At 42.7% G+C, this 27,611-nt stretch overlaps 1 protein-coding gene across 1 annotated transcript in view; it reads right to left on the bottom strand.

The window, feature by feature from the left end:
- Positions 1-3,938: 3,938 nt before the first annotated feature.
- The window catches only part of RGPD4 (RANBP2 like and GRIP domain containing 4), a 65,697-nt gene continuing 42,024 nt past the window's right edge, over positions 3,939-27,611 (bottom strand). The window contains exons 21-29 of the mRNA XM_065405691.1: positions 22,059-22,223; positions 20,610-20,702; positions 15,823-16,025; positions 14,088-14,361; positions 13,418-13,513; positions 8,725-8,870; positions 6,558-6,831; positions 6,097-6,431; positions 3,939-4,433 (exon numbers count right to left, since the gene is read on the bottom strand). Coding sequence (XP_065261763.1) covers positions 4,131-4,433; positions 6,097-6,431; positions 6,558-6,831; positions 8,725-8,870; positions 13,418-13,513; positions 14,088-14,361; positions 15,823-16,025; positions 20,610-20,702; positions 22,059-22,223 — 1,889 coding nt within the window. The 3' untranslated portion in view covers positions 3,939-4,130. The remainder of the gene's footprint in view (positions 4,434-6,096; positions 6,432-6,557; positions 6,832-8,724; positions 8,871-13,417; positions 13,514-14,087; positions 14,362-15,822; positions 16,026-20,609; positions 20,703-22,058; positions 22,224-27,611) is intronic.

The following is a 27,611-nucleotide window of genomic DNA, read 5'->3' as shown; positions in this document are numbered from 1 at the left end:
GTAGCTGAAGTCGAAGTATCTTGGATCGAATTACCTGGGGTCCACACGGCACGGGATCGACGGCCGCGGCTCCCCCGTCGACTGCACTATCGCCGCTCGCTCTGGTGGAGGTCCGGAGTAGACAGTGAGCACGTTCGGGGATCGATATATCGCATCTTAACGAGATGCGATATATCGATCCCAGATAAATCGATTGCTACCCGTCGATACGGCAGGTAGTGAAGACGTACCCTGAGTTTGAGAAAGACTGTCTAAATAACTGAATAAATGCAAATTAGGACATTCTCCAGCCAAAATGAGTGCAAAAAGGTTTATGGATAGTTACCGTGCCATTGATACCTTTTTCAGTTCCAGTCTGCTCCACTCTAACTAAACCAAAGATAAGCAAAAAAGGAGAATACGAATCAAGGGTTGAAGGAACATAGCATTAGCTGAAGTATTTTCAATTCTTTACAGGGCTAGCCCCAGCCCCACTGGGATCAGAAGTATGCTAGCAACAACTGTGTTTAAAAGATGGTTGCTGGTAGTAGGGTTGCAGCATAGTTTCCATGACTAGTACAGATGGGATTTTTTTGTTTTTGCCTGTATACTCCTATTGACTAGCAGAGAGAGACATACGATAACAGACCTTCAGCGATTGTTTTGGTACTCTGCAAAGCTGAAGTGGCATATGTACAGCCAATTAGTAGACAGTATAGCTTTGTTTTTATTCCATAAATCAGAAAAAGCCACCACCTCCTGATCAGATTTTGTTAATTTTTGTAAAGTGAAATATAAGACAAGATGTTTAGTTTCAGCAGTTTCCTCATACGATTTTATAAACTAAATCTATTGATAAGTTATAAACCATGCTCATGACTCCTGCTGCTAATATAGTTATTTCATAAATGTGTATAGATTGAATGTTTGGCCAGACCACTTTATTTAAGCTCTCATGTTTTAAGTGACGATACCATGGCAGCAGGGCCGGTGGAAGGATGTTTCACACCCTAGGCGAAACTTCCACCTTGCGCCCCCCCCCCCCCGAGCCCCTGCCCTGAGGCACCCCCCCACAGCAGCTCCTGCCCTCAGGCGCCCCCCCCCCCCCGCGGCAGCTTAGGTGCCACAAGCCTGGGAGGCGGGAGAAGTGAAGCAGCCACCGCGTGCTCAGGAAGGAGGCGGGGCAGGGGTGAGCTGGGGCAGGGAGTTCCCCTGCGTGCCGCCCCCACCCCGCCTTACTGCAGGCGGCCCTCCCCGCGCTCCACTGCCCCAGCTCCCTCCACCTAAATGCCGGTGGCAACCGGGGCGGCCGAAGATCCGGCCGCCGCAGTTGCTGCCGAAGAAAATGGCGCCCCCCAAATCCTAGTGCCCTAGGCAACCGCCTAGGTCACCTAAATGGTTGCACTGGCCCTGCATGGCAGCCATACCCTTCTTAGTTTACTTTTAACCATCGCAAAGCAAGATTGAGATATCAAACATTTGTGCAACAGCACAACTTGATTCATACTGTAAAGGTGGTGATTTCGCCAAACTGACGTTTTAAGAACTAAAAAAGCTTTGCAAAAGTGACAAAATTTGCTTTTCAGGTATTTAAGATTATCTACTTAGTTCACAGCAAGTTTAATGATTAAACTATTAATTTTATTATACACAGAGAGAGCAATTGCATGTGGACAATACAAGCAATGAAAGGTTTCGGGAAAATAGCCTTGAGTCAGCTAGATGTCTACACAGCAATTAAAAGCCCGCAGCTGGCCTGTGCCAGCTGACTCAAGATCATGGGGTTGTTTATTGCAGTGTAGACATTTGGGCTTGGACTGCAGCCACAGCTATGAGACCTTCCCACCTTGCAGCTCCTAGAGCTTGGCTCCAGCATGAGTCTGAATGTCTACAGTACAATTAAACAGCCCCACAGCCTGTGCACCATGAGCCCAAGTCAGCAAACATGGTCCATCTGCCAGTTTTTAATGGAAGTTTCTTGGCTGCATTCTGATGCCAGATGGTTGGTTAAAGAAAATTGGCTAAGGCTGATAACCAAACCAGTTTTGTTGGTTGCAGGGTGCTTGTAATAATTCTCTTGGTGTGAGTAAGTATGTCCAGTAGTCAAGAGTGGGCAGAGTTTAACCAAACTGGGGCACTGTGTTCCAACTGAGCAGCAGAGGAGGAGCCCCGAACAACGCCCTGTTTGCACACGGGCTCTCAATGCGGACACTACCAGTTTGTTCAGAAGAGTGTTTCTGCTCTTTATCTTTTGAGCTACTTTAGTGAAATGGTATTTGTATGCAAGTGTGATATCTAGATCAGTAGTTCTCAACCTTTATGGGATCAGGACCCATTTGTAAATGTTTATGACCTCTCATGAACCAGTAACTAGTCTGGGGGTGGAGACTCTGGGATAGTTTTAGTCAGGTCTTGCCTGGCACTCACCCCGCAGTGGCAGTTCCTGTGCTGTGGGGCTGGCAGGGCTTAGCTGTCAGCCCTGGGCATTGCAACCTCCCAGGTTACAGCACTGCTTTAGTTTGGCCCCACCCCTGACTGGAACAAATTTGTGAGTGTGAAGTTGTGACCTGGCTCATGGGACTGCAGTGCCACCACTCAAATTTGGCTGACGTGGACTCCCGTCATCATGATGGCTGGGCCAAACCTGAGTGGTTCTGGGACCCTGGACCAGGGAGGCAAGCCCAGTCAGCCCTATGGGACAGAAGCAAGAGGAGCTGCCATGTGATCCTTTGAAAAATTCTGGCGACCTAATTTTCAGTCCATTCCCCATATTGAGAAACCCTGTTCTAGGGGGACTTTTAGATATCCTGGCTTTGAATTGTGTGCCGATCACTGAAAATACTACATGCAGTGTTGTAACTATGCTGGTCCCAGGATATTAGAGAGAAGATGGGTGAGGTAATACCTTTTCTTAGACCAACTTCTGTTGGTGCAAGACAAGTTTTCGAGCTTACACAGAGCTCTTCTTCAGCTTGAAAGCTTGTCTCTCTCACCAACAGAAGTTGGTCCAGTGAAAGATTGTTTTTCTCACCTTACCACTCAAAATACTGTTAAGCTTGCATTGGATCTGAACATAATATTGCTATTTATAAGACATGCTTTAAGTTTGCAGAATTCTATTTAATATAGTGAAAAATCTTCTCCTTGGTGTACATGTAGTTACTCAGTTCTGAATTTAGCAGACATTTACCACAGCTGAAAAAACAGGGTATCATAAAAAGCAACAAAAAACTAACAGCATTTGGACCAAAAAGGTCACTAACAGTAGATGCAAAAATACAATACGTTATTTTTCATTTAAGATCCAGAGTTTACCAGTTTTTTTTTCCCCACCCAATAAGCTTTACAAGTTCTTTAATTTATCCAATTGCCCTTACAAGTATTTTTGCAATCACTCTCCTATATACAAAGCACTGATACAAGCAGCGGCTCTCAAAGCATATTAATTTATACCACAGGAAGATCACAAGTTCTCAGTCGGATTTTTACAAGAACTTCTGTTAAGATAGTATACAGGCAATAGTTCAATAACTTCAGGGTTCAGGTACCCAAAGACTGTTTCACAAACAAACCACCCAGTAGAAAACACACGTTTTCTTCAACTTAGGAAAGATAACTTCCATCTAGGAGAGAAAGATGGTAACTTATATTTGCAGCTGAATGCTCTTAAGAAGGGTAAGGAGAATGAATTGCCACTTTGCTTTTTGTTTTTCTGTGCATCAGTGGGAAGAAGAGGAAATAGTTCTCACATAGAGCTACTTTAGTTTGGAAGCATGATAGCTAATTCTGTATTCAAAATACTGATACATCAGAGTAGCAAATCAAAATAACTGAAAATAGATTATGCATGTAATATTCCTTGTACAAACCAAAGTGAAGAAAAGACAATTGCTTTAACAAGACTAGGATTTAATTTTAAATTTTTCACATTTAAAACAAATGTCAGGATAACATATGCCAGTGTTTGAACTTTTATTTCACAACATGCAAAGTCAATTAACACATAAAAAAAGTACTTTTCTATAAGTTGTAATTTTACATTTATACATCAGAAATGTCAATTTTAAAAAAGCTGAACATAATTAGTCTACAACAGCCCAACTTTGATTTATGCTGTTAGTGCACATATCTGTAGAATCACTACTTAGACATTATATTTGCCCACAGTCTGTGATGACAATTCTATTCACCAACCCTTTGGGAGAACCAAAAGATTCCATTTTTTTCACAACATCCATGCCATCCTTCACAAACCCAAATACCACATGTTTAAAGTCCAGGTGTTCTGCTTTTTTAAGAGTGATAAAAAACTGAGAATTATTGGTGTCCCGGCCACGATTTGCCATCGACAGTAATCCAGGACCAGTGTGTTTCACTTCAAAGTTCTCATCCTCAAATGCATCTCCATAAATGGACCGTCCACCTGTTCCATCATGCCTAGTGATATCTCCTCCCTGAAAATATTAATCATTTATAGAATTAACTCTTTACTAGCCCATAAATATCTACCAAGCAGAAAACTTGCTGTATGTTTTCCTCTAAGAATAACTGAATTAGAAAAATATTAAGAGCTCAGATGTCTGGATATTGACAAAATAAGACAGAATGGTCTCTCATTCTTAGTTTTAGCCATAAATGTGATCATCATAACAAGCGAACAGAAAACTGAAAATATTAAGCGCTCATGGCAAGGATAAAGTTTTCATATGTGCTAATTTGTGGCCTAACTGTGAAAGGTACAGTGTCTCCTCTGAGAATTACTAGTGTCCTTTCTGTTTTCTAGTTGAATCTACTCAAATTTGAGGTCGGCACCTTACAAAATTGTGCAGGTAAGAAGTTCTTTGGGCTTGTCACAGGGACATCCAGGAAAATTAATCCCAATTAACTAGAGGTGTGAATCTGAAGTGAACCCCACTAAATCCCTGTGTGGACACGGCTTTTGAAATTCAAGTGGCCTTAGTTCAGTTTAAAGTGAATTAAACTAAGCCAAATTAAAGGCTACTTCAGTTCTGAATGAGGGTGTTCACACTAGGGTTTAATATGATTTAACTAATCCACTTCAAATTCACAACTTTAGTCAATTTGGATTAACCTTCCGGGATGTCTATGTAGACAAGCCATTCATATGTTGGCCATGTGTTCTTAACAAGCAAAGAAAAATGAAAATATTTACTGCTAAGGGCACCCTGCAGCTAATATGAGCCACTCTAATGCCCTTCAGAATCAGGCAACTAGTTTTTCTAGTCCACAGCTATACTAGCCTGGGCCAGTGTTTGGGTATTAACAAGCAAATGGGTCATTACTAGCACTACGGAGTATACCAGTTGAGATCACAACATACAGGAGTAAAACCAAAGTGAAACGAATTCAAATAAAAATCAGTGTAAAGAATGGAATTAACAAGTACATATTAAAGTCAAGTATGAAGTATATGGAGACTTCAAGCATGCTTATTAAACTGGGAAATGGGAGCGCCATACTCCAATGCAATAGGATCGGATGACAACCTGAATTCTTTGACTCTGAGTGTTATACAAAGATAGCCTCTTTACCCGCCAGTTTAGGTTCTCAGTCTGAGAACTGAAATAGCTGTACTAATTACCAACCACCACATTGGCTGGGCATCCAGATAAAAAACAGTACTCATTAGTATACTGTCACTGTTTGCCAAAGATTGAGTCTGCAGAAGTTGCTGCATCAAGTCTGCACAGATGAGAAAAGTGTGCAAATCAGTTTGAGAAAAGTGAAATTATCCATGGCAAGTGCATCTGGCCTAGAGAATCTTTATTACTGGCGATACACTGAGCCAGAAAGAACACAGCCTGACTTTTAGATGCAGGTTATATTTGAAGACCTAGTATTTAGAGAAAAAAAAATTACTTGTAAATGAGCAAATTTGATATGGAAATCATTGAGGTACAATAAGAGGAATCCTACAACTTTTTAAAATAAAACAACCACTTTTCAGACAAGAAGTACACTCAAACTAGGGAGTAAAAGCCAGTCCACTGAATCAAAATCTTTGGTAACCTCTTCACTCCATGTAACAAATGGTCTTTGCTGTAAGAAATGAAAATAGGTTTTATTCTAAGAAAAAAATCTTCAACTTGCACTTACCTGACACACAAAGTCAGGAACTATTCTGTGAAATATAGAGTTCTTGAATCCAAATCCTTTTTCCCCTGTGCACAGGGCCCTGAAATTTTCAGCAGTTCGAGGAACAATATTTGAAAATAGTTCCATGGTTATGTGTCCTAAAGGTTCATCGTCAGCAGAAACCTCAAAATACACTACAGGGTTGGTTTCCTTTGACAGTTCTGCTGCCAAGGATACATGTGCTCTCTGAAGTTCTGACAAATTTTGTTGGCATTCTTCAAATCTCCTCTTGAAGGAATCGGCCATTTCTTGGCTTTTAAATCGAACTGCAAGTTGTTCTACTTTTGCTTCGCCATCTGAAATTAAATTCCCAAACAGATTATCATAGCCTATTCAGCATCAGTTACAGTTTTATTTGTCATATACATGAAGAAAAAATTTTCAAGTAACCTACACAAAACACGGTATCTTTTCAAACTCACCAGCATAATCTGTGGCAGTCCATACTAACGCATTGTTTGATGTATTCAAGGGCTTTAAATTCATTGTTTTTGTGATTACATGATTTGCACACACTTTGAGAACTTGGTCCCTTCTCATTAAAATTCTGTAATATTTCTTCTGTGTATGGAAGAGAATTTTTATCTCTCCAACTCCACGCTCTTTCCACTGATTGACTTCTCTGTCCCATCGATAGAGTTTTGCCCTCTCTTTGAAGAGAATTTCTTCATCCTCTTCTCCAGATTTCACCTCCACCTAGAAAGCAGCAAAAACAGCATATTCATGCATTTCCTAGACAGTCACCAGGAATCTACTAATGCATTAGAGAGAATGGGTAATAGCTTTCTATTATCCTGATTTTACACCCTTCTCTCCCTTTAAAAACTTCCTCCAAAACACACTTTCTATTTGAAATTCTGCATGGGCAGGTCTGTAGCCAGAGGAGATATATTCCCGACTTTGTGGTGAGGTGAGTAAGTTTTTGAGATAGGGAGCTGAAAAGTGAGGTTTATTTCACAGTTTAGAAAGTTAACTTTTTATAAAGTCAACTCTCAAATACTGCTTCGCCTAGAAAATTAAAATTTGCTCTAAGAGTCCTTGACATGTTCTGGGGCATAGTTTCTGGCACAGAAGTTCTTTTCTACATGTTTGTAGACCTGAATGCTTTGGAAGTGGTCCCACCCAAATGTATAAGCTTTGCTGGGATACAAGTGTGCTGGAGGAGTTTGCATTATTTTTTATATAGCATTACATAGCGCTGTGTGTTATTTTTAGTAGTGTGCTATGCTTTCTGCAGACAAGAGAATGATCTCAAAGTACTTGCTTTCTATAACTAGACCACAAACAAGTAGAAGGTGCAGGATTAGACATGTGCATGAAGGATAGGTATTTGCTTTGTTTGGCTGTGCATATTTCAAGTTTCTGATCTCTTTACAAATGTTAAAAACTACAATTGTTAGAGTTCTCTTTTGGAACAAATGAAAGCTTGAGAAGATCAGGCATTACAAACAAGCGAGATGGTGAATGGAGGAAAGGTTGTTTGTGGGAGGACATGTTTAAAAAAAAGGAAGGGGGAATAGAAGGGGCAAGGGAGATTAAAAGGAGACACAAGGTGAAAGATGAGTGAGGCTGTGCAGGATTTTAGAGAAATGTTACCATGGATACTGTTACACCACGTCTATAATTAAAGCAAAATCAAGTTTGTCTTTAGAAAAGATTTTAAATACAACCCAAATAGACACCTCATTAACATTTCTAATATGGTTTAAACAAAAAAATTGGTGCTAGGATAATCTGAATAATAGTTTTCTCCACTATTCTACCCACCTTCCACTATAGGACTACTACGTCCTGCCAGCTCTTGAACATCTTTCTTTTGCCTACTGTGCTCTTCATCTTCAGATTAATTTAGCTCTGATTGTGCTATTAATTCCTTATTGCTCAGTGGTCTTGTCAAGTTTTCACCCAGATTTAGAGGAGAGAGAACAGAATACATGGTGTGATATAACAGTTCTGTTATTAGCAAGAGTTTTGGATGGCTGCATCACTAATAAGTGGTAAAGCCATAAGCGAGTTCTACAGGTCAAAGCAGCATTCTAACCAGTGTATTCCAATCATTTATTTTGAATACGCCACATATTTCACAGAATAATCTTTAACCATCTGAGCTCTTAAAAGAATTACTGGTAGTATTGTGCATTTTTGCACACAAACTCTAGGTCCCTTGTATAAGTCAAGCTGTACAGGCTTCAAAGTAGTCAAAGTAATTTCAGAAGCTTTAAAAATATATGCCTAAGGCAGCTTTTCCATACAATGTTGCAATTTGAACCATGTGTTTCATGCTAGTGGAAACCAGGGAGACTCCCTAAAAATGTTTAGCCCTGATAGTATCTAATACCGTGTAGCCTATTTTTTCCTCTGGTGGAGAATTGATTTTTGTCCATCCGGGGCCTAAGAAAAGCAAAAATTGTTATTTTTTAGAAGCAGCAGATGTTGGCATCCAAGTTGGTTGAATGAAATGCAAAGCCTGCTAAAGTGGGGATAATTTAGTTATAGAATACTTTCAGTTTTACTAATCAAATGTGGTGTTAGTTTCATGGACATGCTTGTTTTAACAGAGTCTCTAAAGGATGACCAAAAACATCTCACCTCTGGTAAGGATACTATAGGTTCGAAGTGGATATCATCACTATGTACAACTTCTTCATCACTACCATCTTCATCTTCATCTCCTTTACTGGCTGGCTGGACTCCAAATACAGCTGCTCCTGTATTTTCCCATTTGAAGTTTTTATCTAGTTATGAAAAGAGTTTAAAGTTTCAGATATCTTTCCAGACACTCCAATATACACACACTCATGTGTATTGTACACAAAGTTTCTTAATTTTCATAAACAATACCATTTCTAGAAAAAGACATTTAGTTTACATGTATTCTGTCACTTACAATTTAGTACCTTATGAACTAGGGTGACCAGATCGCAAGAGTGAAATATCAGGACACATTGGGGGGGGGGGGGGGGGGGCAGGAGAAAGGGGGGGAGGAAAGAGGAGGAGAGGACGACAACGACAGACACAGGTGCACAGAGCCATGACAGGGGGCCCTAGGAAGCTGCGAGAGGGGTTGTACGGCCCCTGCTGCAGCCCGCACCACAAACCACAGGGAAAGGACACCTATTGAATTCAATGAGAATTTTGCATGTGAATTGATGTACCTAGTTCTGAGATTATAAAGCCAGAAGGGATCTGGGGATCACCTGGTCTCACCGCCTGTATAGCACAGACATAGAACTTTCCCAAAATAATTCCTAGAGGATAGCTTTTAGAAAAAGCTTTTAGAAAAACACCATGACCCTTAGTACATTGTTAATTACTCTCACCATTGAAAAGGTATGCCTTATATCCAGTCTGAATTTGTCTAGCTGCAACTTCCAATCGTTGGCTCATGCTCTACCTTTCTCTGCTAGACTGAAGTGCCCATTAACAACTATTTGTTCCCCATGTAGATACTTACAGTCTATAACCAAGTCACTTCTTAACCTTCTTTTTGTTAAGCTAAATAGATTGAGGTCCTTGAGTCGATCACTATAAGGCATGTTTTATAATCCTTTAATCAGTCTTGTGACTCTTCTCTGAACACTCTCCAATTTATCAATATCCTTCTTAAATTGTGCACACCAGAACTGGACACAGTATTCCAGCAGTGGTTGCACCAGTGCCAAATACAGAGATAAAATAACCTCTCTACTCCTGCTTGAGATTCCACTATTTAGGCATCTGATCACCCTATTTCTGTATGCATTTCCCCAGGTTTTTTTGTAAAAATCAAAACTGAACTTCCCCAGAAATTCTGTCTTGTGGAATCATCGTGAAACTCGCATGGCTCCAACCCTGCCGATGAACCTTTAGATCCACTGCACAGACTTCTGCCACTTGAGCTAATGGAGTAAATGATGGCAGAGGCAGTAGGTTGTCATCCTATATGTGATAGATCAGTTCTATAGGGGGATGAGACACTGTTTGCCACTGGGTTTCACAGATATCTGCTGACAGAAGAGGAATTGTGAAACTCAGGAATCCTGGGTCTATTCCAGGCTCCTGAACGGAGTGGTCTCTAGTAGTCAAAGACCCTTCTTCCCCATCCCCTCCAGTCTATGTCTATCCTATTGCTGTCTAACCCGCCCCAGCTCATCTGATTTCAACTGCCCCCCACTTCCGCTCTGGATTCCTTGTCCCAGTTTCCTGGTCCTGTCTCACTCTCCTCTCTCCCTGCCCCCATCCCTCAGATGGGATGTTCGTTCCAGACTGGCAAAATTATAAGGCTTCCCAACATTTCAACACTTCCCATTCTAAATTTTCGGTTGCTTAACTGTAGGCTAGCTCTGCCTACAACAAAGCATATTCAGAACCTCTGATTAAAAGGATTATAAGTGTAGCAACCTCCATCATAGCTAGTCACCAAAGATTGAACCCGAGCCATCCAGACTTAAAAGCATGAGCTTCTACTACTTGAGTTCAAGATATAACTCCCTTAGCTGGTAGCTATACGGCTATCCTCTAAAAATCCACCAGAGGAGGGCACAAAACACATGTTGGACAGTGAATTACAAAAGTGCCAAATATTATTATTAGACCTGCAATACTTTTCACAATGAACATCAGCGGGGGATAAACTGGGAGTTTAAGAATATCTGGAAAACAATTTTAGAATAACATTCAGTGCTGTGGTTTAAAAGAAAAAAAACCTGTTAAAACTCATAACTTAGTAGCATTCAGTGTTTGAAAAAAACAACTTCTAGGAGCTATGGGATACAAGTTAAGAATGTTGAAACAGGAAGATGTTATGCTTAGTTACCACTTGGGCAAGGCGGCGTGCTATGTAATACTTGCAAGATTTCACTGTAATGTTTTACAATATATAGCAGCGCAATGCTGATTCCATTGATATTGTTGAGCAATTCATGCTGATTTTATTTCAGCCCACATCTTAATAGTTTTGAATACTGTAGATCACAATTTTCAGCTCAGCTGGTCTGAACATGCAGAGCTTTAAAATTGCTATGCTCTAAACTGTATATTAACTACAAATTTTATAAACCTGCATGTCAGAGAACTGTGTGCCACTACTACTAGACAGTGGCACAAGGCAATTCAGTGTGAATCACAGAAATGTAGGACTGGAAGGGACATCAACAGGTCATCTAGTCAAACCCCTGCACTGAGGCAGGACCGAGTAATAACAACTAGACCATCCTTGACAGGTATTTGTCTAACCTCTTAAAAAACTCCAATGACTGCTATTCCATAACCTCTCTAGGTAATTTGTCCAGTGCTTAACTACCTTTACAGTTACGAAGTTTTTCCTAATGTCTAACCTAAATCTCCCTTGCTACAATTTAAGCCCATTGCTTCTTTTTCCTGCATGTCCTGAGTGGGACAGGGGTGGGTCTAGGCAGTGGGATTGGGGGAAGGGAGGTCGAGGGAGTCGTTGGGTGTGTGGGGATGGACCGGGGGAAGCAGGGTGGAGGAACTGAGGGGGACAGGACTGGGACTGGGGGAGTCGGGGGGGGGGCTGAGGGGAGCATGAATGGGACAGGGTAGAGAGCTGTGTAGAGTGGGGCGGGGGAGACAATGGGGCTGAGTTGGGGAGGGTCGGGGGGTTGGGAAGAGGGACAGGGTCTGGAGGGGATGAGACAGAGGGGAGCAGGACTGGAATGGGGGGAAGTTGAGGGGGTGGGACAGTAGGGGGAGCGATAGGGGTGGGATGACGGGGGAGGCTGGAGATTTGGGGTAGGGCAAGGCTGAGGGCAGTGGGTTGGGGGAAGCAGGGGAACTGTGGGGAAGGCTGTTGGAACAGGGGCAGGGACTGAGGGCAGTGGGTTCGGGGTGGGAGGTACAGGGGGGGGACTGCGGGGGAGGCTGAGGGAACAAGGTCAGGGTGGGGGCTGAGGGCAGTGGGTCGGGTCTACACCGGCACCTCTCAGCATTGCTGTGCCGGGCGGCAGACCTGCACCAGCGCTATCCTGGCGATGGAAGAGTCCTCAGTGGAAATGCAGACGTCATGACACAGACCCTCCTCGTCACTTCAAACCTGGCACTGCTCTGGTCAGTCGCTAGGCTCTTGTCACTTTCAAACCCATGCAGGGTATCTGGCTCTTTTTCAGTTCTCAGGTTAAGAAAAGCCTCTGCATTTTGTGAGGGCTTCAGCATTCACATTCCTACTTGACAAACTGTCTGCCTGACACATTGCTCCCAGGGCATTCATCTTTATTCATTATCGGCAGGTCCATTAGATTAACGAGCAACACAGGGGGAAGCAACACAATGGTGTCATGGATTTTTAATTTTTCAAACCACTTTGGCCTCAACAGGGATAACAGCAAATCTGGACAGAGCAGATGGATGTCAGGATGGGTTAGGGTATTTATTTATTTATTTATTTTAAGTGAAAATGTTTGGGTCTGAGCAAAGGCTGCAAACTTCCCTTTGGAAACCTCTGCTGATCTTTTGCCCCAGGGGCTAACAACAGCCTGGAATCCGGGACAGATTTCCACATCCATGCAGGGTGAGATGGTTGTGGGGAGGAGAGGGGAGGGACTGTGGGGAAGGCTGTTGGAACGGGGGCAGGGACTGAGGGCAGTGGGTTCGGGGTGGGAGGTACGGGGGGGACACTGCGGGGGAGGCTGAGGGAACAGGGTCAGGGTGGGGGCGGAGGACAGTGGGTCTGAGGGGAGCCCTCCCCAGAGGGACCTGCCAGGGGGCCAGGTGAGCCCAGCAGTGCTTATCTGGAGCGGCTCCCAGGAAGCATCCAGCACGCAGGTCCCTCCCAGTCTCTCTGGCTCCTTCCTAGGGTAGGGTCAGGTCAAGGGGAGGGGGCAGGGGCGGGGGGCTCTCTGCCCGGCGCCCGCTGCCTGCTGCTGGAGTCTACAAGCCCCGCCCCGCTGCAGCACACAGCGGAGCGAGACCTCCTCGCTGCCTCTCTGTGTGCCCAGGGCAGGGGCAGGGCTGTGCTCTGCAGGCTCCTGCCGGCCGGGCGGCAGGCCCCGTGGGCTGGTGCCGCCGCGCCGGGAGCTTAGCTGCGCGCTGCCCCAGGGAGGAAAGGTGAGTAGCGCCGGCAGCGCCGGCTTGCCGCGGTCCCCCTCATATAGGGTGACCAGACGTCCCGACCAATGTAAGGTCGGGACGCGGGACAAGTCCCCTAAAATCGGGACTGTCCCGATAATATCGGGACATCTGGTCACCCTATTATGAACTAGTAGAGATTCAATGCACATAAATACTTGGCATAAAGTTACATCAAAAGTAATTCCAATGTGAGTTTATCATCAAGTTTGTATCTGACCTTTAGAACCAAAAGCAAAATCCCCAGAATTTGAAGCCAGATCTGCAAATGACAAGCCAGAAGTAGTGTCAAATCCAAATGCGACTGTTCTGCTTCCTATCACAATGAGAGAAAGGTGTAAGAGAAAAGAGCGTAGCAAGGATGACTTTCCCCACTGCATACTCATAACTTTGTAACTGTACATAACACCAAGATCCAGAAAGTGGCTAATATAGCTATAAATCCAGGGATTACAGCAAATTTATATCTCCTCCTCTTTTTCACATGAATGCCAATGTATAGGGACACTCCAAAGTGACTAGTGGCTCCTTAAACATTTATCCTAATAAAAGAATAATCTATGGGGGCCCAAAAGCACCAATATAACAATTTACGTGACAAATTACCACCCTTTCTTTGCAAAACTGCAGAGCCTTAATTACTACTAACTTTGCCACACCCCCTAATTTGTACACAATGGACAATTAGTCAATATTTAATAGCAGCATGCAGTAGTGTTGGCTCTCATAATAGTAGAATTACCTTTGATGCACATGTTCATTTTTCATTTATTCCTTTGATCAGTACAATGATTACAAGTAGCTAAGCAGAATTAGTACCATTCTAAATCAATCTTGGTTACATACACTTCTACAGAGAGATGTGACTTTAAGCCCCAAAAGTACATTACCTTGGTTTGTGGACTCTGTTAAATTTGGATCATTTTCTTTTTTAGTTGACAAATCAACAGGTTTGTCATCAGTTCCTGACAAAGTCTGTGATGTGGGGGGGGATTCTGTGGTTGAATCTGGCTCTTCACATTTAGTGGTTGATGGAAGAGATACTTCAGCCTCACTGGTTGATGGAAGAGATACTTCAGCCTCACTGGTTAATGGAACAGAAACTTCCGCCTCACTGGTACAGACTATATCAGTTGAACTGGTAACTTCATTTTCCAAAAACTCCTAAAAAAGAAAACGTGTTTCCAATAAATACTTTAAAAGAGCCAAGTATTCAGAACATTTAGAAAACACCTGCTTAAATTCTTTTGAAAGCTGCCAGAACAGCAGCATTAGATAATGGATTCTCCCCTCCCCTACCCCCGAACAGGAACACTGCAGAAAGGTGGGAGTGTTGGAAAACTATATAAAAGCTAGCACACTGATGTTCAAAGCTAAAGCACCTGTAGCTCCTACTGACTTCAATGGGGTTTGTGGGTAATCAACATCTTTGGGAAAAAATAAGGCCATAAATGCTCATGGGATTAGAAGGAAGAGGGGCAAGGAACAAGACTGCAACCCAACATCTCTGCTGCTTATAAAATGTTTTTTTTCCCCCCCAAGTCGAAAAGTTTTTGGGATCCAGGGCCCACCCTTTGACACCGTAACAAATATACCAAGTAACAATATTAACAACAATTAATAGCCAAGGTGTTTGAACAAGGTTACAGACTTCTAAAGATTTCAGAAGGAATTTTTTGTTAATGTAATGAACTTAACATCATTTAAATCACTTAACACTACTGATTAACTTGGCAAAGTGTCCTTATGTTCACATTCTTCTTAAAAAAATACTGTTAGATCATTTACTTTTTCTGAATCTTTGAAATTAGTTCTTGCACACTCAAAAGGTATGAAGTGCTTAGGATTTGACCCTATTGGGGACAGAGAATGGGGAAAAGAGTAGTCTGGACAGAAGATTGAACATGAGGCTAGGAGACACAAGGTCTAAGTTCTAGTTCCAGGTCTGCCAGAGACCTGCTTCATAGCCATGGACAAATCAAACAGTTCTTCCTGTGAAATCCTCAGTTCTATAAAATGTCAACCACACTAAGTTTACAGGGAGTTTGAGGATTAGTGATTTTGTGACTTTGAAAATATGAAGTGGTAGAGTGCTTAGAAATCCTCTCTCTCTCATATTTTATATATATATATATATATATATATATATATATATATATATATATATATATATATATATATATATATATATATATATTTTAAATACATCTTATTGTGCACAAATTAATTTTTTAATTCTGCAATTTAAGCTTTTTAAAAAATGGTCTCTACAAACAGCTTCAAAAATTGTCTGAGATTAGATTTGTTATTTGCTTTAAAAAAAAAATCTCAAGGGAAACCTGAGGATACTAACCCACTGGGACTGAAATCGAAAGGAAATGTTTCATAAATGGTCCCAAAATTTCAGATGGCTCTACCACAGATTTGATTGGCACCCTACTTAGCTTATTTCAGTACAGGGGAAACTATTTTGCTCTTACTTCTTAGCGTACACCAGACATTTGATTTTAAAAAGCTAAAATTACTTCAATAAATGTACAGGGTATTCATAATGCTATTTCAGTGTTAAGAGTTAGTGCCACCAAAATGAATTAGAAAAGTCATGCTTTGAGTTTTAGTTCCTACTTTGGCTTCTTGAACTTTTTTAAGTTCTGTCTGAAAGTCTTCCAGATTGTCATTGTCCTCATCAGTATCACTACCAACACCACAGAAAAACGTAGAAGGAAGCTTTAGAGTCTCTGCTTTAGCCTTTTCTTCAGGAGTTGGTTTCTTTTCCCAAACAATAACACACTCTCTCTCATTCGCTGGTTCAGTTTCTCCCATGATACCTAGAGAGACAGCACATCAGAAGTTACTGAAAAGTAGCAAACAGAGCAGAGTTCTGAAGCAAAGTGTCTAGGACACAGAGTATGAGTAATCGGTCAATTCCTACTTTAAGTATCACAAAAAGGAGGTTTGGATAAATAATTTTTTAACTTCTATGCTAACTTTTACAAATTGCACATTAGATTTTCTTGCTTTATTTAACTCTAGTAACTTGATCCAATTGAAAATAATACTCCACCGATTTTAGAGCCCTCCATTGGTAGTAGAAGCTTTTCATTTAATTGGAACATAAAAGATGGTAAATTTGCAATTACTTTGCCAGCAGCCAATTTGAGTAGTTTGGCTCGGGAAGAATCTTCACAAAAAGGCTTGTCTGATATACCTTCTCTTCCTAATGCCCAAACCCCTTCCACCTCCTACCTCAAGAAAAAAAAACTCATACACCTAGATGTTATAATGGGTTTTAAAAACAAGTTTCCAAATTATACTGCCAGAACCAAGTAATAGGCAGGGCAAAATAAATCCAAACAAGATGTGTGCCAATTGGATGCTGAAGTTTTCTACAAAAATGACATTTTTTGCCCTTACTTTTGGTACCACTAACTTTCAGATCATTAATTTACACACTCATTTGTGCCTACAGATCAAGTCTATTCATGAAAGATGCCACAACTTTGGAACTGAAGCTAATAACTTCAAGGCTATGATTTCTCTGTTCTGATTGAATCCCTCAAAGTTCGGTTGTAAAAATTTGGCGGAGAGATGGAAGCCTCGAGATGGGAAGGGACATGATGGTATGTCCTGTCAGCTTGTTTTGATATAGCTGAAATGGATGCTGGTGTGTGCCTCAGGTCCTTCGTGAGTTCCAGTTGTTCATTATTTAGTGATGGGGGGCCTGCAGGGTGTGGAAGGGTGTAAGATGTCCAGGAGTTTGTGGTTTCTCCTTTTACCGCTTTCTGTGGTATGTCCTGGATCTTCTTTGCCATGCACCTAATGATATCTTAGAACACTTTGAAGTCATCCACCAAGGTAGGCAAAGGGGAGTCACTGCCTCATCAAGGGAGAATGAGATCATCACACCAAGGACCAGTTCTTCAGCAGGCAGCTGATACTCTTCTTCACTTTCCTCCTCTTGCCTCTCCTGTAACTGAGTCTGCACTAGCTGGTTTTACTAAGATGCCCTACAGTCTCTCTTTGGGTAAGGGTATTTAGCCCCGGAGACAGTAGAGGATGTAGGCTTTCTAGAGTATAGCTGCACATCCCAGGGTGTCCAGTAGGGTCATGGTTGGAAGGGATATTAATATTGAGATGGGGGACACATGAGGGTCAGGGGGAAAGTTCCAGGAGGGGTATTCCGTATGAGTCCCAAGTATCTTCCCGCTACCTCTCATGGTGTTTTGTCTAGAATCCCTATCCAAGGAGAGGAAGGTGGAAGTGTGCATGATGAGTTGCTACTGCGTTTACATGATGACAAAAAGGAATACGCTTCCTCTAATGGAGGGCTCATTCTATCCAGAGTGCCCTGCCTTTGAAGGGGGAGAGGTGGGTACTGGGGATACCTCTTTAATCTGATGTAATGATAACTCTGGAGATGTGCTTGGATATCACCATCCTCAAGGAGAGGCGACTTGGTACCAGACCCACAGATCAGTCACTTGGTAGTACAGTGATTGCTTTGGGTATCAACTTAGCTGGTATTGAGGAAAATTGTTCAGAGGTGCCTCTTAGAAGTGGTAGGAACAAGTCTTCAGGAACTGAGGCATTGGGTACCGAGATACCCGGTGCTGAGAGAAATGCGGTCCACAGACTTGGTGGATAAAAACTGCTCTCCTGTTATGGAGGCACCTGAAGAGGGCGTGTCAGGTTTTTGGCCTGTAGGAAGTTGAGTTCAAAATGTCATAAGTTTGGTGGCTCTTGTGTATTAGCTTATTAGGCATCAGAGAAGGTAATTTGTGCCTTGTTCCTCACTGGAGCAGCACTCCTTTCTGCCCATTAGTGACGTCAATGCCAGAATGGTGGCAGTTGACTGGAGCCTCTTAGATGAGGCCAAAGAGCTAGGGGTGGAATCTCGGCTCACGGGAAATCGAGAGGGACAGACTTGATGGATAGTTCTCAACCTTGTAGGGCTCAGGACCCATCTGTAAACCTTGATGGCCTGTCATGACCCACAGGAGTCCATCGGGGAGGGGGAGGACATGCAGGATGCTCAGAGCGAAGATTCCAGATGCTCTAGCCAGATATGGACAGGTGTGGAACACCGTCTTCCCCCCCACCCCGCACCAGCAGCTGGGGGAGGGGAAGTGAGCGGAGACATCCTCCAAAAATACACAGCTATGCCATGAGACAGAAGGTAAAGTGTGGAGGGGATCAGGGGCCTGGAGACAAGGTGGGGAGATTAGGGAACCAGAGGGTGTAGTGAGGAAGGAGATCGGAATTCAGGGGGGAGGCAGGGGAAAGAATTGGGGGCACAGGAGCCTGGGGGAGGGGTAGCAAGCCAATAGATCCCAAAATATCACAACCCACCCCCATGTCCATTGGGGGGGGGGGCAGAGGGTAAAGGGGATTTGAAATTCTGCAGGCAAAATGAGGAGTCTGGGGGACAGAATGGCCTAGAGGTGCAGTGGGGAAACATCTGGGGACCAGGACTGATGGTATGATGGGGGAGTACCTGGCTGTGGGCTGGGGAATTGATGTCAGGGAGGGGGTTCCTTAGAGAACATGACACCAACTACATCCTCTTGGCTCCTGTCCTGCGGGGCAGGCTGGGCTCACCTCCCACTGAGGTCGCAATACTCAGTGATGGTTGCATCTCAGTGGCTCACCAGACCAAATTTGAGAGAGTTGTTGCTGCAACGTGATGCATGGGGTTACTGCGTGACACTCAAATGTTGCCCAGCTGGCCCCCCATTGTCATGGTGGAAGGGTAGCTGGGTCAAACTTGAGCAGCACTATGACTCAGTGCATCGTTGCAGCACCTAGAATGGGGAGCTGAGCCCAGCCAGCATTGTGGCCCTTTGACGCATTCTGGCAACCCAATTTTGGGTCGCGATCCACAGGTCGAGAAACTCTGGACTAGATATGGAGATATACCTATCTAATAGAACTGGAAGGGACCCTGAAAGGTCATCGAGTTCAGCCCCCTGCCTTCACTAGACGGACCAAGTACTGATTTTGCCCCAGATCCCTAAATGGTCTCAAGGATTGAACTCACAACCTTGGGTTTAGCAGGCCAATGCTCAAACCACTGAGCTATCCCTCCCCCGCCACTGCTCTAGTGCCCTCTATTAGAGTGTCCTCTCCAAGAAAGCTTGCATTGAGCTCTCAAGGAGGAAGAGCTTCAGATGGTCTTCTCTAGCTTTCTGAGTGCACCTGGAGAATGAGCGACCACTTAGGAATATGTCCTTCTAGTTTGAGAAGACATCAGGAGTCGTCATCCTCAACAGGTGTCACACCTTCACATGAAGAACGGGTCTTGAATTTCAAATTTAGCTTCTGCTATGGTGCTAGGCCCCTGTATAGGGGAGGAAGACGTGTCTATTGTAACAAACTTAAGTGCAAATTATTTTGGGGGGCTTTTCTGCCAGTGGGCAGATACTAACGAACCCCAAACCAACTAATTAGGTAACACTAGCACAGTGTGCAGAGAAGAAGGTTGCCACTGCAGGGTTTCCATCCCACTGCCACAGATGTTAAGGAATGGATGGTGAGTTGGACCTGCTTCAACCTTTATGTCCTCAGGTGGCGCTGGGGTAGGGCAAGACGACATCTACGGCACAGGTGCAGCCCAAATACACACCGCTGGCCACACACACGAAGAATGGAATCCATGTGGACAGTCACTGGAAGACTAGGGAGAATTTACTTAGCTTACCTTCCTTACTTTATAACCCTAAGGATGAAAATATTACTGCTGAGATTGCAAAGTTTAAAATTTATTCAGAGAAGTTATTGAGATTTACAGGAAGAAACTTCTGCTGGTTTCTGATAGATAGTACCGTTAAGACAACATGGAGAAAAAAATGCTCCACCAGCTTTATAGTGTGTAGTTCTAAAGCCTCAAGGGCTTCGTGTTCATTTTTATTACATTCCAGAGAACAGCTGTTTCTATTAGAAACAGGAAGCCTATGCAATTCTAAATAGAATAACTTCTTTAATGTTTCAATCATTATGGAATTTTGAGTATGTCAGTGTATTCCATCCTGCCATAAATTTAGTAAGTCCAATGTAGGTCCTGACAAGTTATTCCTGTGTACAAATTTGCCTAAATATACATATACATATCAATTACATACCATAGTTGGCATAAAAAGTTCAATACCAGGATAATTAAAGAAACTGCTATAACTTGTGCCCAATTTTAGGTTGCTCTTCTAGACTTTGTATCTTAAATTATTTTTGGAAGTGAAGTGCATGTTGTATCTATCTATCACCTTCCACAAAGGTGCAACACTGATGGAATACAAGGTATGGCAGCTTTTAAGATTTGATTACTCTAATATTTAGACATGAAAAAGCAGTGTTAAGAGGTTGTAAGTTAAGCAGCAGTTTAGAGTCAAATCAGAGGGTGTAGCTGAAAATTCTGTTACCTTGCACAGGATCTTTTGATGTTTTATGCTCTTTAGGATCATCAGGATATAGCTTTCCATTAAGTTTCTTAACAGCCATTTCATAGTCTTCATCTTAAAGATACAAAATTGAAGAGTCAGTGATTTCACACCACATAGCCTCTGGGAACCATCAATTCTAGTTACCCTATCCAGACTTGCAAGTCACTCAGGTTAGGGAATCATGAGCTGCGTATTCACGTTAGCTTCTAATTTTTAAGAAGGGAACAGCCAAACAGGAAAAATTTAATCTAAATATTTCTTGTTGTGCATGTATTTGTTGATATAGTTAAATGTTGAAACCCTCCTTCAATATAGACAGTTCTGATTTTGGGGCAAATTCAGTCTATGTTTCATGATGCCCAAAATAATTTCATATCAAGTAGTTTCACAGCAGGATTAAGAGATGAACAAGGAAAAATTTACACATACACAGCTGTTAATTAGCAAAATTGGATAAGGAATCAGAAAGGAAATGGATATTTAAATGTGTTGATTTATAAATATGCTACAAAGTCTTTATGAAGTATTTATTTCTCAGGGCAAACTTTTGTTAAGTTAGACAATCACAGTCCTCAACAGCAACCAGATTCATAAATGAATTGAAACATTTAGCATCTTAACATTCGGATTTTCAGAAAATTAGTTATTTTTAAAAAGCCATTTACTTTAAGAGGATGTTGGGGGACCCCTTCTGTTACTTTTCCATAACATTTTTTAAAGTTTTGGGATACAAAAGGCATGTGTTCATAATTTAATGTTTTCCCAGAACTGCCTCCCAAATAGGGAGGTCAGAAGAAGAGCAGAACACATTTAATTTGTGGTTCCATTAGTCTATCCAGCCAATTGAGATTCAGCAAGATAGGGGCCATTCTTGGTACTTCTGGCGTCAGACCCATGAGGTCCTGAGCATACTCCACTGAATCCCCTTTTATCGTTCCAAGAGTTAGATTAATTGTATGGCTGAGTTGAGCTACACTACAGTAATGTGACGATCTCATTACACAATCTCTGGCCACAAGAGATGGGAGCACTGTGTCTTCAGAACAGGGCAGTGTTTCTCAAACAGCGGTTCGCCGCTGCAGGCCAATGGGAGCTGCTGGAAGCAGCACGGGCCGAGGGACGTACTGGCCACCGCTTCCAGCGGCTCCCATTGGCCTGCAGCAGCGAACCGCGCCAGTGGGAGCCATGATCGGCTGGACCTGCGGACGGGGCAGGTAAACAAACCGGCCCGGCCCGCCAGGGGCTTTCCCTACACAAGCAGCGACCCCAGTGTGAGAAACACTGGAATAGGGATAATGCTTCCTCAGAGAACAAGAGACCTGCCCTGCCCCCACCCCCAAAAGGTAAATTTCTATTAGTCGGGCCCAAGTATACTACTGTTGCTCCACAGTTAACCCAGAGTGGATGAACAAATTTCCAGCCCCTTACCATCATCCTCTTCACTTAAGTAGCCAGGCTTATTCTTGTAGCAGAAGAATGTTGAAGGTAGTTTAAGAGAGTCAGCAAGAGCTCTTTGTCCAGGGGTAGGTGTTAGCTCATAAACAATGAGTACATCAGAGAGAAGTTCTACATCAGTTTCCTTTTTCCTCTCAACTGTTACAAAACCAAAAAGATTAACAGGATCAAAATGAAGATGCTTGAGAACAAATCTGAAAATAGCCTCTACAGCTAAAGTCATTCTGAAGACAAAGTTAGACAACACATGTAAGCTGCAAATATACATAGCCACAAGAAACTAAGCATTAAAATTATGACAGAACACTAAGAGAAAGGGATTTAGTATGAAGAAAGAAATGTGTCCTTCCAACATCAACACACACTAGTAAATACTTAGGTGTCACACCATGCTTTTCACTAGGCATAAAGCTAGGGTTGCCAACTTTCTAACAGCAGAAAACCAAACACCCTTGCCCCGTCCCCTGCCCATTCTCCAAGGTCCCACCCCCCGTCACTTCATCCCCCTCCCTCCCTCGCTCTCCCCCCACCCTCACTCACTAGCTCATTTTCACTGGGAAGGAAGATGGGGTGCAGGAGGGGGTGAGGGGTTAGGCTGGGGTGTAGGCTCTGGGGTGCGGCCAGGGATGAGGGGTTTGGGGTGCAGGAGGGGGCTCCGGGCCAGAGGTGTGGGAGGAGGTATAGGTTCTGGGCTGGGGGTATGGGCTCTGGGCCTGGATGAGGAGTTTGGAGTTCAGGATGGGGCCGAAGGGTTTGGAGTGCGTAAGGGCCTCCGGGCTGGGGTGCGGGAGGAAGCACAAGTTCCAGCTGGGGGTGCAGGCTCTGTGCTGGGGGGTTCAGAGTGCAGGAGGAGGCTCCAGACTGGGGCAGGTGTTGAGGTGTGGTAGGAGGTGCGGGCTCCAGGAGAGAGTTCAGGTGCGGGAGGGGGCTCAGGGCTGGGGCAGAGGGTTGGGGTACGGGCTCCGGGAGGGAGTTCGGGTGCGGAAGGGGGCTCAGGGCTGGGGCAGAGGGTTGGGGTACGGGCTCCGGGAGGGAGTTCGGGTGCGGAAGGGGGCTCAGGGCTGGGGCAGAGGGTTGGGGTGCGGGCTCCGGGAGGGAGTTCGGGTGCGGAAGGGGGCTCAGGGCTGGGGTGCAGGAGGGAGCTCAGGGCACTTACCTTGGGCGGCTCCCCAGAAGCTCCCTCTGACTCCTAGATGGAGGCGTGGCCAGGCCAATGGGAGCTGCGGGGACAGTGCACGGAGCCCCCATGGCCGCCCCTAGGCCTAGGAGCCGAACATGCCGGCAGCTTCCCAGGAGCCGCACAGAGCTGGGTAGGGAGCCTGCCTGCGCTGCCAACTGGACTTTTAACAGCAGTGCTGACCAGAGCCACCAAGGTCCCTTTTCGAGCGGGTGTTCCAGTCGAAAACCGGACACCTGGCAAGCCTATATAAAGCATGCTTCAGTCTTCACAGTCCTTACTTCTGTTTATTTTCATCACACAACTTAAGTTAGACCCAACTGCTGCATGCATTTTAATTTTTAAATTTAGAAAGTTATTTAAATAGTAAAGTGTAGGTACTTTTGGCATGCTGAGTACTATGAATTAGAGCAATGGAGCATAATTTTATTAAAATTCACTTTTAAAGATGCAATGTAGAGACTGAGAACTAAATTGAATGCCAAATTTTATCTACTATTCTCTTGCACTTTTGCAAGTGTAACTACCCAACTGATTTTTCTCTTGCGCCGGAAGCACATTAAAGTAACAATCCTGCAACCGGAATTGCACAGGTGGGCCCACAGGCACATTCAGAGCCCCACCAGATTCCGTTCACACAGATCCAATTATATGATTGAGACCTAAATTTACGGACAAAAACTTGAACTTGTCTACAAGGAAGTGTTGCCAGATGAATTAAAAGTCTCTCCAAATGGGATTTAATTCCTGAAAAATCTCAAGCAGGAGCTCAATATTTCACATATTAGACTTTCTATATTAAAAAACTGGGCTTCTTGTTAGCTACTCCATCGATAGATTTGATGGAGTAATAAGGCGGGCAATGCAACCAATACGTTCAAATTTCAAGTTAAAATTATTCTTACTCCCCTTCTCTGTTTGGAAGAACAGGATCATATTAAGCATACAAAACTTTAATTAGTACTGATTTTCAGCCCATTTTAATTAACTACTTTCTCCAGCTACGACTGCCACATCTACCTTCGCCCACTCCCATCTTTTCTGCACATCCCTTTGATTTTACTTCCACCCCCTCCCCAACATTTGTACTACCAAACCTGCCCATTCTGCTTTTACTAAGAAAGCACTGGTTAAGAGAATGTGGCAGCTGACTGTCAGCTACTCATTGTTGCAACTTTTATTGCTTTAGGAATCAGAAAATCTGCTACCACGCTACAACACAGACAAACTTGAATCAAGATTGTTGGCAGTGAACACTTTCCTTAAGAAAGGGTTTAAGCCCAGCTTGTGTGTACTTTTGCCTAGGTAAATAAAAATGGCTAAAACCCAGGCCTGAAGTAAGTAAGTGGGAGTTCTGATGTTGACTTGAGAGCCAGAATTTCATCTAACATCTTTAAAGAAGTTTAGAAGCTTCTTCCTGGTCCTTTAACTTTTAGAATTACTTTTTTCACCAATTCTTCTTTTCCTGCTTGTGCAGTTTAAGGTCTACTGTTCGTAAAAGAAATTGGGTCACATTGGGAAATACATCTAAGTCTATATAATGTGCCACACCCATGGCTTTTGGCCCCTTGATATGTATGTTGAAGCAACACCGAATTAGTAAGTAAAGCTCCACCAGTACATTGAAATAGAACAATGTCAAATTCATAGAAGTAAACAGATTGAGCCAGCCAAGCTTTATTGGACTTCCAAAAATCTATTTAAATCTTAAAACCAAAACCACACAACATCAAGCAGTCAGCAAAAATCTCATTAAAAACACTCCCTTGTTCTCAATCACAATTATATCCTTTCAGGCTTTTAGATGCTACAGAGATGATGACACCTCAATCCTGAACTGCAACAGTCACTGCTCATCACTGGAACTTGGGCATTCGAGGAATTATCCTGTTTGTCCAGATCTTACTCTACTTCCACTATACTATTAGCACTAGTTTAACACAGCTTCCGAAGAGCAGTGCAGATGAAATCTAAAGAGTAGCTGCTGCTAGACAGTTAAGTTTCCATGTGCTTTATGACAGGTTTCAGAGTAGCAGCCGTGTTAGTCTGTATCCGCAAAAATAACAGGAGTACTTGTGGCACCTTAGAGACTAACAAATTTATTAGAGCAAAGCTTATGCTCTAATAAATTTGTTAGTCTCTAAGGTGCCACAAGTACTCCTGTTATTTTCATGTGCTTTATGTGTTCTAAAAAAGGAGAACAGTTTGCATAGCACATCTTTTGAAGATTCCACTCCCTCCCCTCCAAAAAGAGTAATTAGTTCAAGAATTAAACATCAAGGCTGGGTTTAAAGCCATAGCTGTTGAGATCCAAGTACCAAAAACATCCTACTTTTTAGTTCATGCTCCAACTACTCAAATAGAGCTACACCAAGTTTCATACTTGACATGAAAGTTTCCTCTGAGCAAGCTCACCTCAGGATGTTTCAGCACAAGTGCTCATCAATCATATCTGGTTAAAACCATGGTTTGTTGTAGGGTTATACTGCGATTAACTCTCAAAAGAGAGAATAGAGAATTTGGTATGGATAGCCTTAGAGGTGTGTCCTCAGGAACAAAGCTGAGGTAGAGTGGTAAAGTTCATGCTGCTACTGGCCATGCTGCACCCATTCAATGGCTAGCTATAGGATTTTAGTTCCAATGTTGCCAATCCAGCATCTTTCATGAGCACCAAGCTTCCAGTAAACCATCATTAAATCCAACATGCAGAAAACATACATTACTTCCATGCAATAAAGCAAGTAATGAAATAAGTTCAAGGTACACAGTAGTGTACTAAACAGAAAAGTCTTTCAGATTAAGCAAGGTGGTGGCCAAAATCATCCAAGAATGAGTCTAATATTTGTTTGGCATCATTGCAACATCCTAGTATTCCAATCCCCACTTCACAAAATGCATGGTTCAGAAGACAAGTTACAAAACGGGTACACCTCTACCCCGATATAATGCTGTCCTCGGGAGCCAAAAAATCTTACCGTGTTATAGGTGAAACCGCGTTATATGGAACTTGCTTTGATCCGCCGGAGTGCGCAGTCCCCTGGAGCACTGCTTTACCGCGTTATAACACGAATTCGGATATATCGGGTCGCGTTATATCAGGGTAGAGGTGTATTGCAGACAACTGACCTAAAATCTAGCCAGATTTGGTTGTTTTAGAAGGGTCAATTTGTCCTTGTTTCATGTTTTGCTATTAACATTCCAAAATCTGATTTTCCCATTAATTATATGAATAGACATGGCTGAGCCATTTATAACATTTCCAACATAGCTATAAAACAAATGCGAGAAATTTTATACGCCAATGTTTAATTAACTACCACAAAACCAAAGTTAGATTCTGCAGACTGAGCAGATCCAAGGAAAATAATTATGATCCATCAATAGTGTTCATTCCATAACATTAGAAAAGAGGCATTACTCATCCAAAGCAGCTCTCCATTGCTGTCCTAGCATTTTGCTTTTCTTTTAACTTACTGATGTCAAGACTAGTTAGAACTAAGTATCTGCTGGTGTGGACTGCTAGTGTTTGATAGCTGTGAACTGATTTTTGTTCAATGATATTGAAGATTTTGTAGACCTGAAGATTAATTAAGTTTTCTTTATAAATACTTTGATATCATTAGGACACGTTACTGAAAGACTCAGAGGCTGGTTTCCAGATGGCTTATATTAACAAATATCCCTGCTTTGCTCTAAGGGTGATCATTTTGGCAGGGGGGTTAGAACTACTATGTTCTGTTAATAGTTAAATTTTTCTAGAGGGTTGCCTTTTTCCGAGGCTGGAAGGAAAGAGCTAGAGTTTCTAACTTGTTTCTAAAAAGAAATATCACCATCAGTAATCCTTGACTACATTTTTAATGGGTTGGATTTGAAAGGCAGATTTTAGACGTGTCCTCTATTAATCTCTCTTCCCCCCCCCCCCCCAATCACATCAGTACATCCGAAGGCTCAGCTGTAGTCAAATGTGGATTTTGATATTTTTTATTATCAATTTTTAAAAAAGAATAAAATTCACACCATATTTCCAAGGTCTGTAATGCAGAAGATTGAACTAGATCTTGTAGAGTGGTATAGTCTCTACCTGTGGAAGTTAAGAACAGTTTGAAACTTCCAAAAATATATGGGTTCTTTGTGTTTTCCATGTAACAATACACCTTAATGGAGCATCACAAAAGTAAATTTTGAGGTAGAAGCTTCATTTTAAGATCAGAGAATATTTTGTGCAACTTAATCCTGTGAATGTGAAATCAGAAAGTGTTTTCTATTTTAGTTTTTCCTCTTTTACAAACTAATCATATCAAGTTATGGGTACTCAACATTTTAAAATATCAACTGCACTATATATTCAT

The sequence above is a fragment of the Emys orbicularis genome, chromosome 1 (genome assembly GCF_028017835.1).
Source record: "Emys orbicularis isolate rEmyOrb1 chromosome 1, rEmyOrb1.hap1, whole genome shotgun sequence".
NCBI lineage: Eukaryota > Metazoa > Chordata > Testudines > Emydidae > Emys > Emys orbicularis.
The sequence above is the reverse complement of the archived record's forward strand: the minus strand, read 5'-3'. Positions and strand labels throughout refer to the sequence as shown.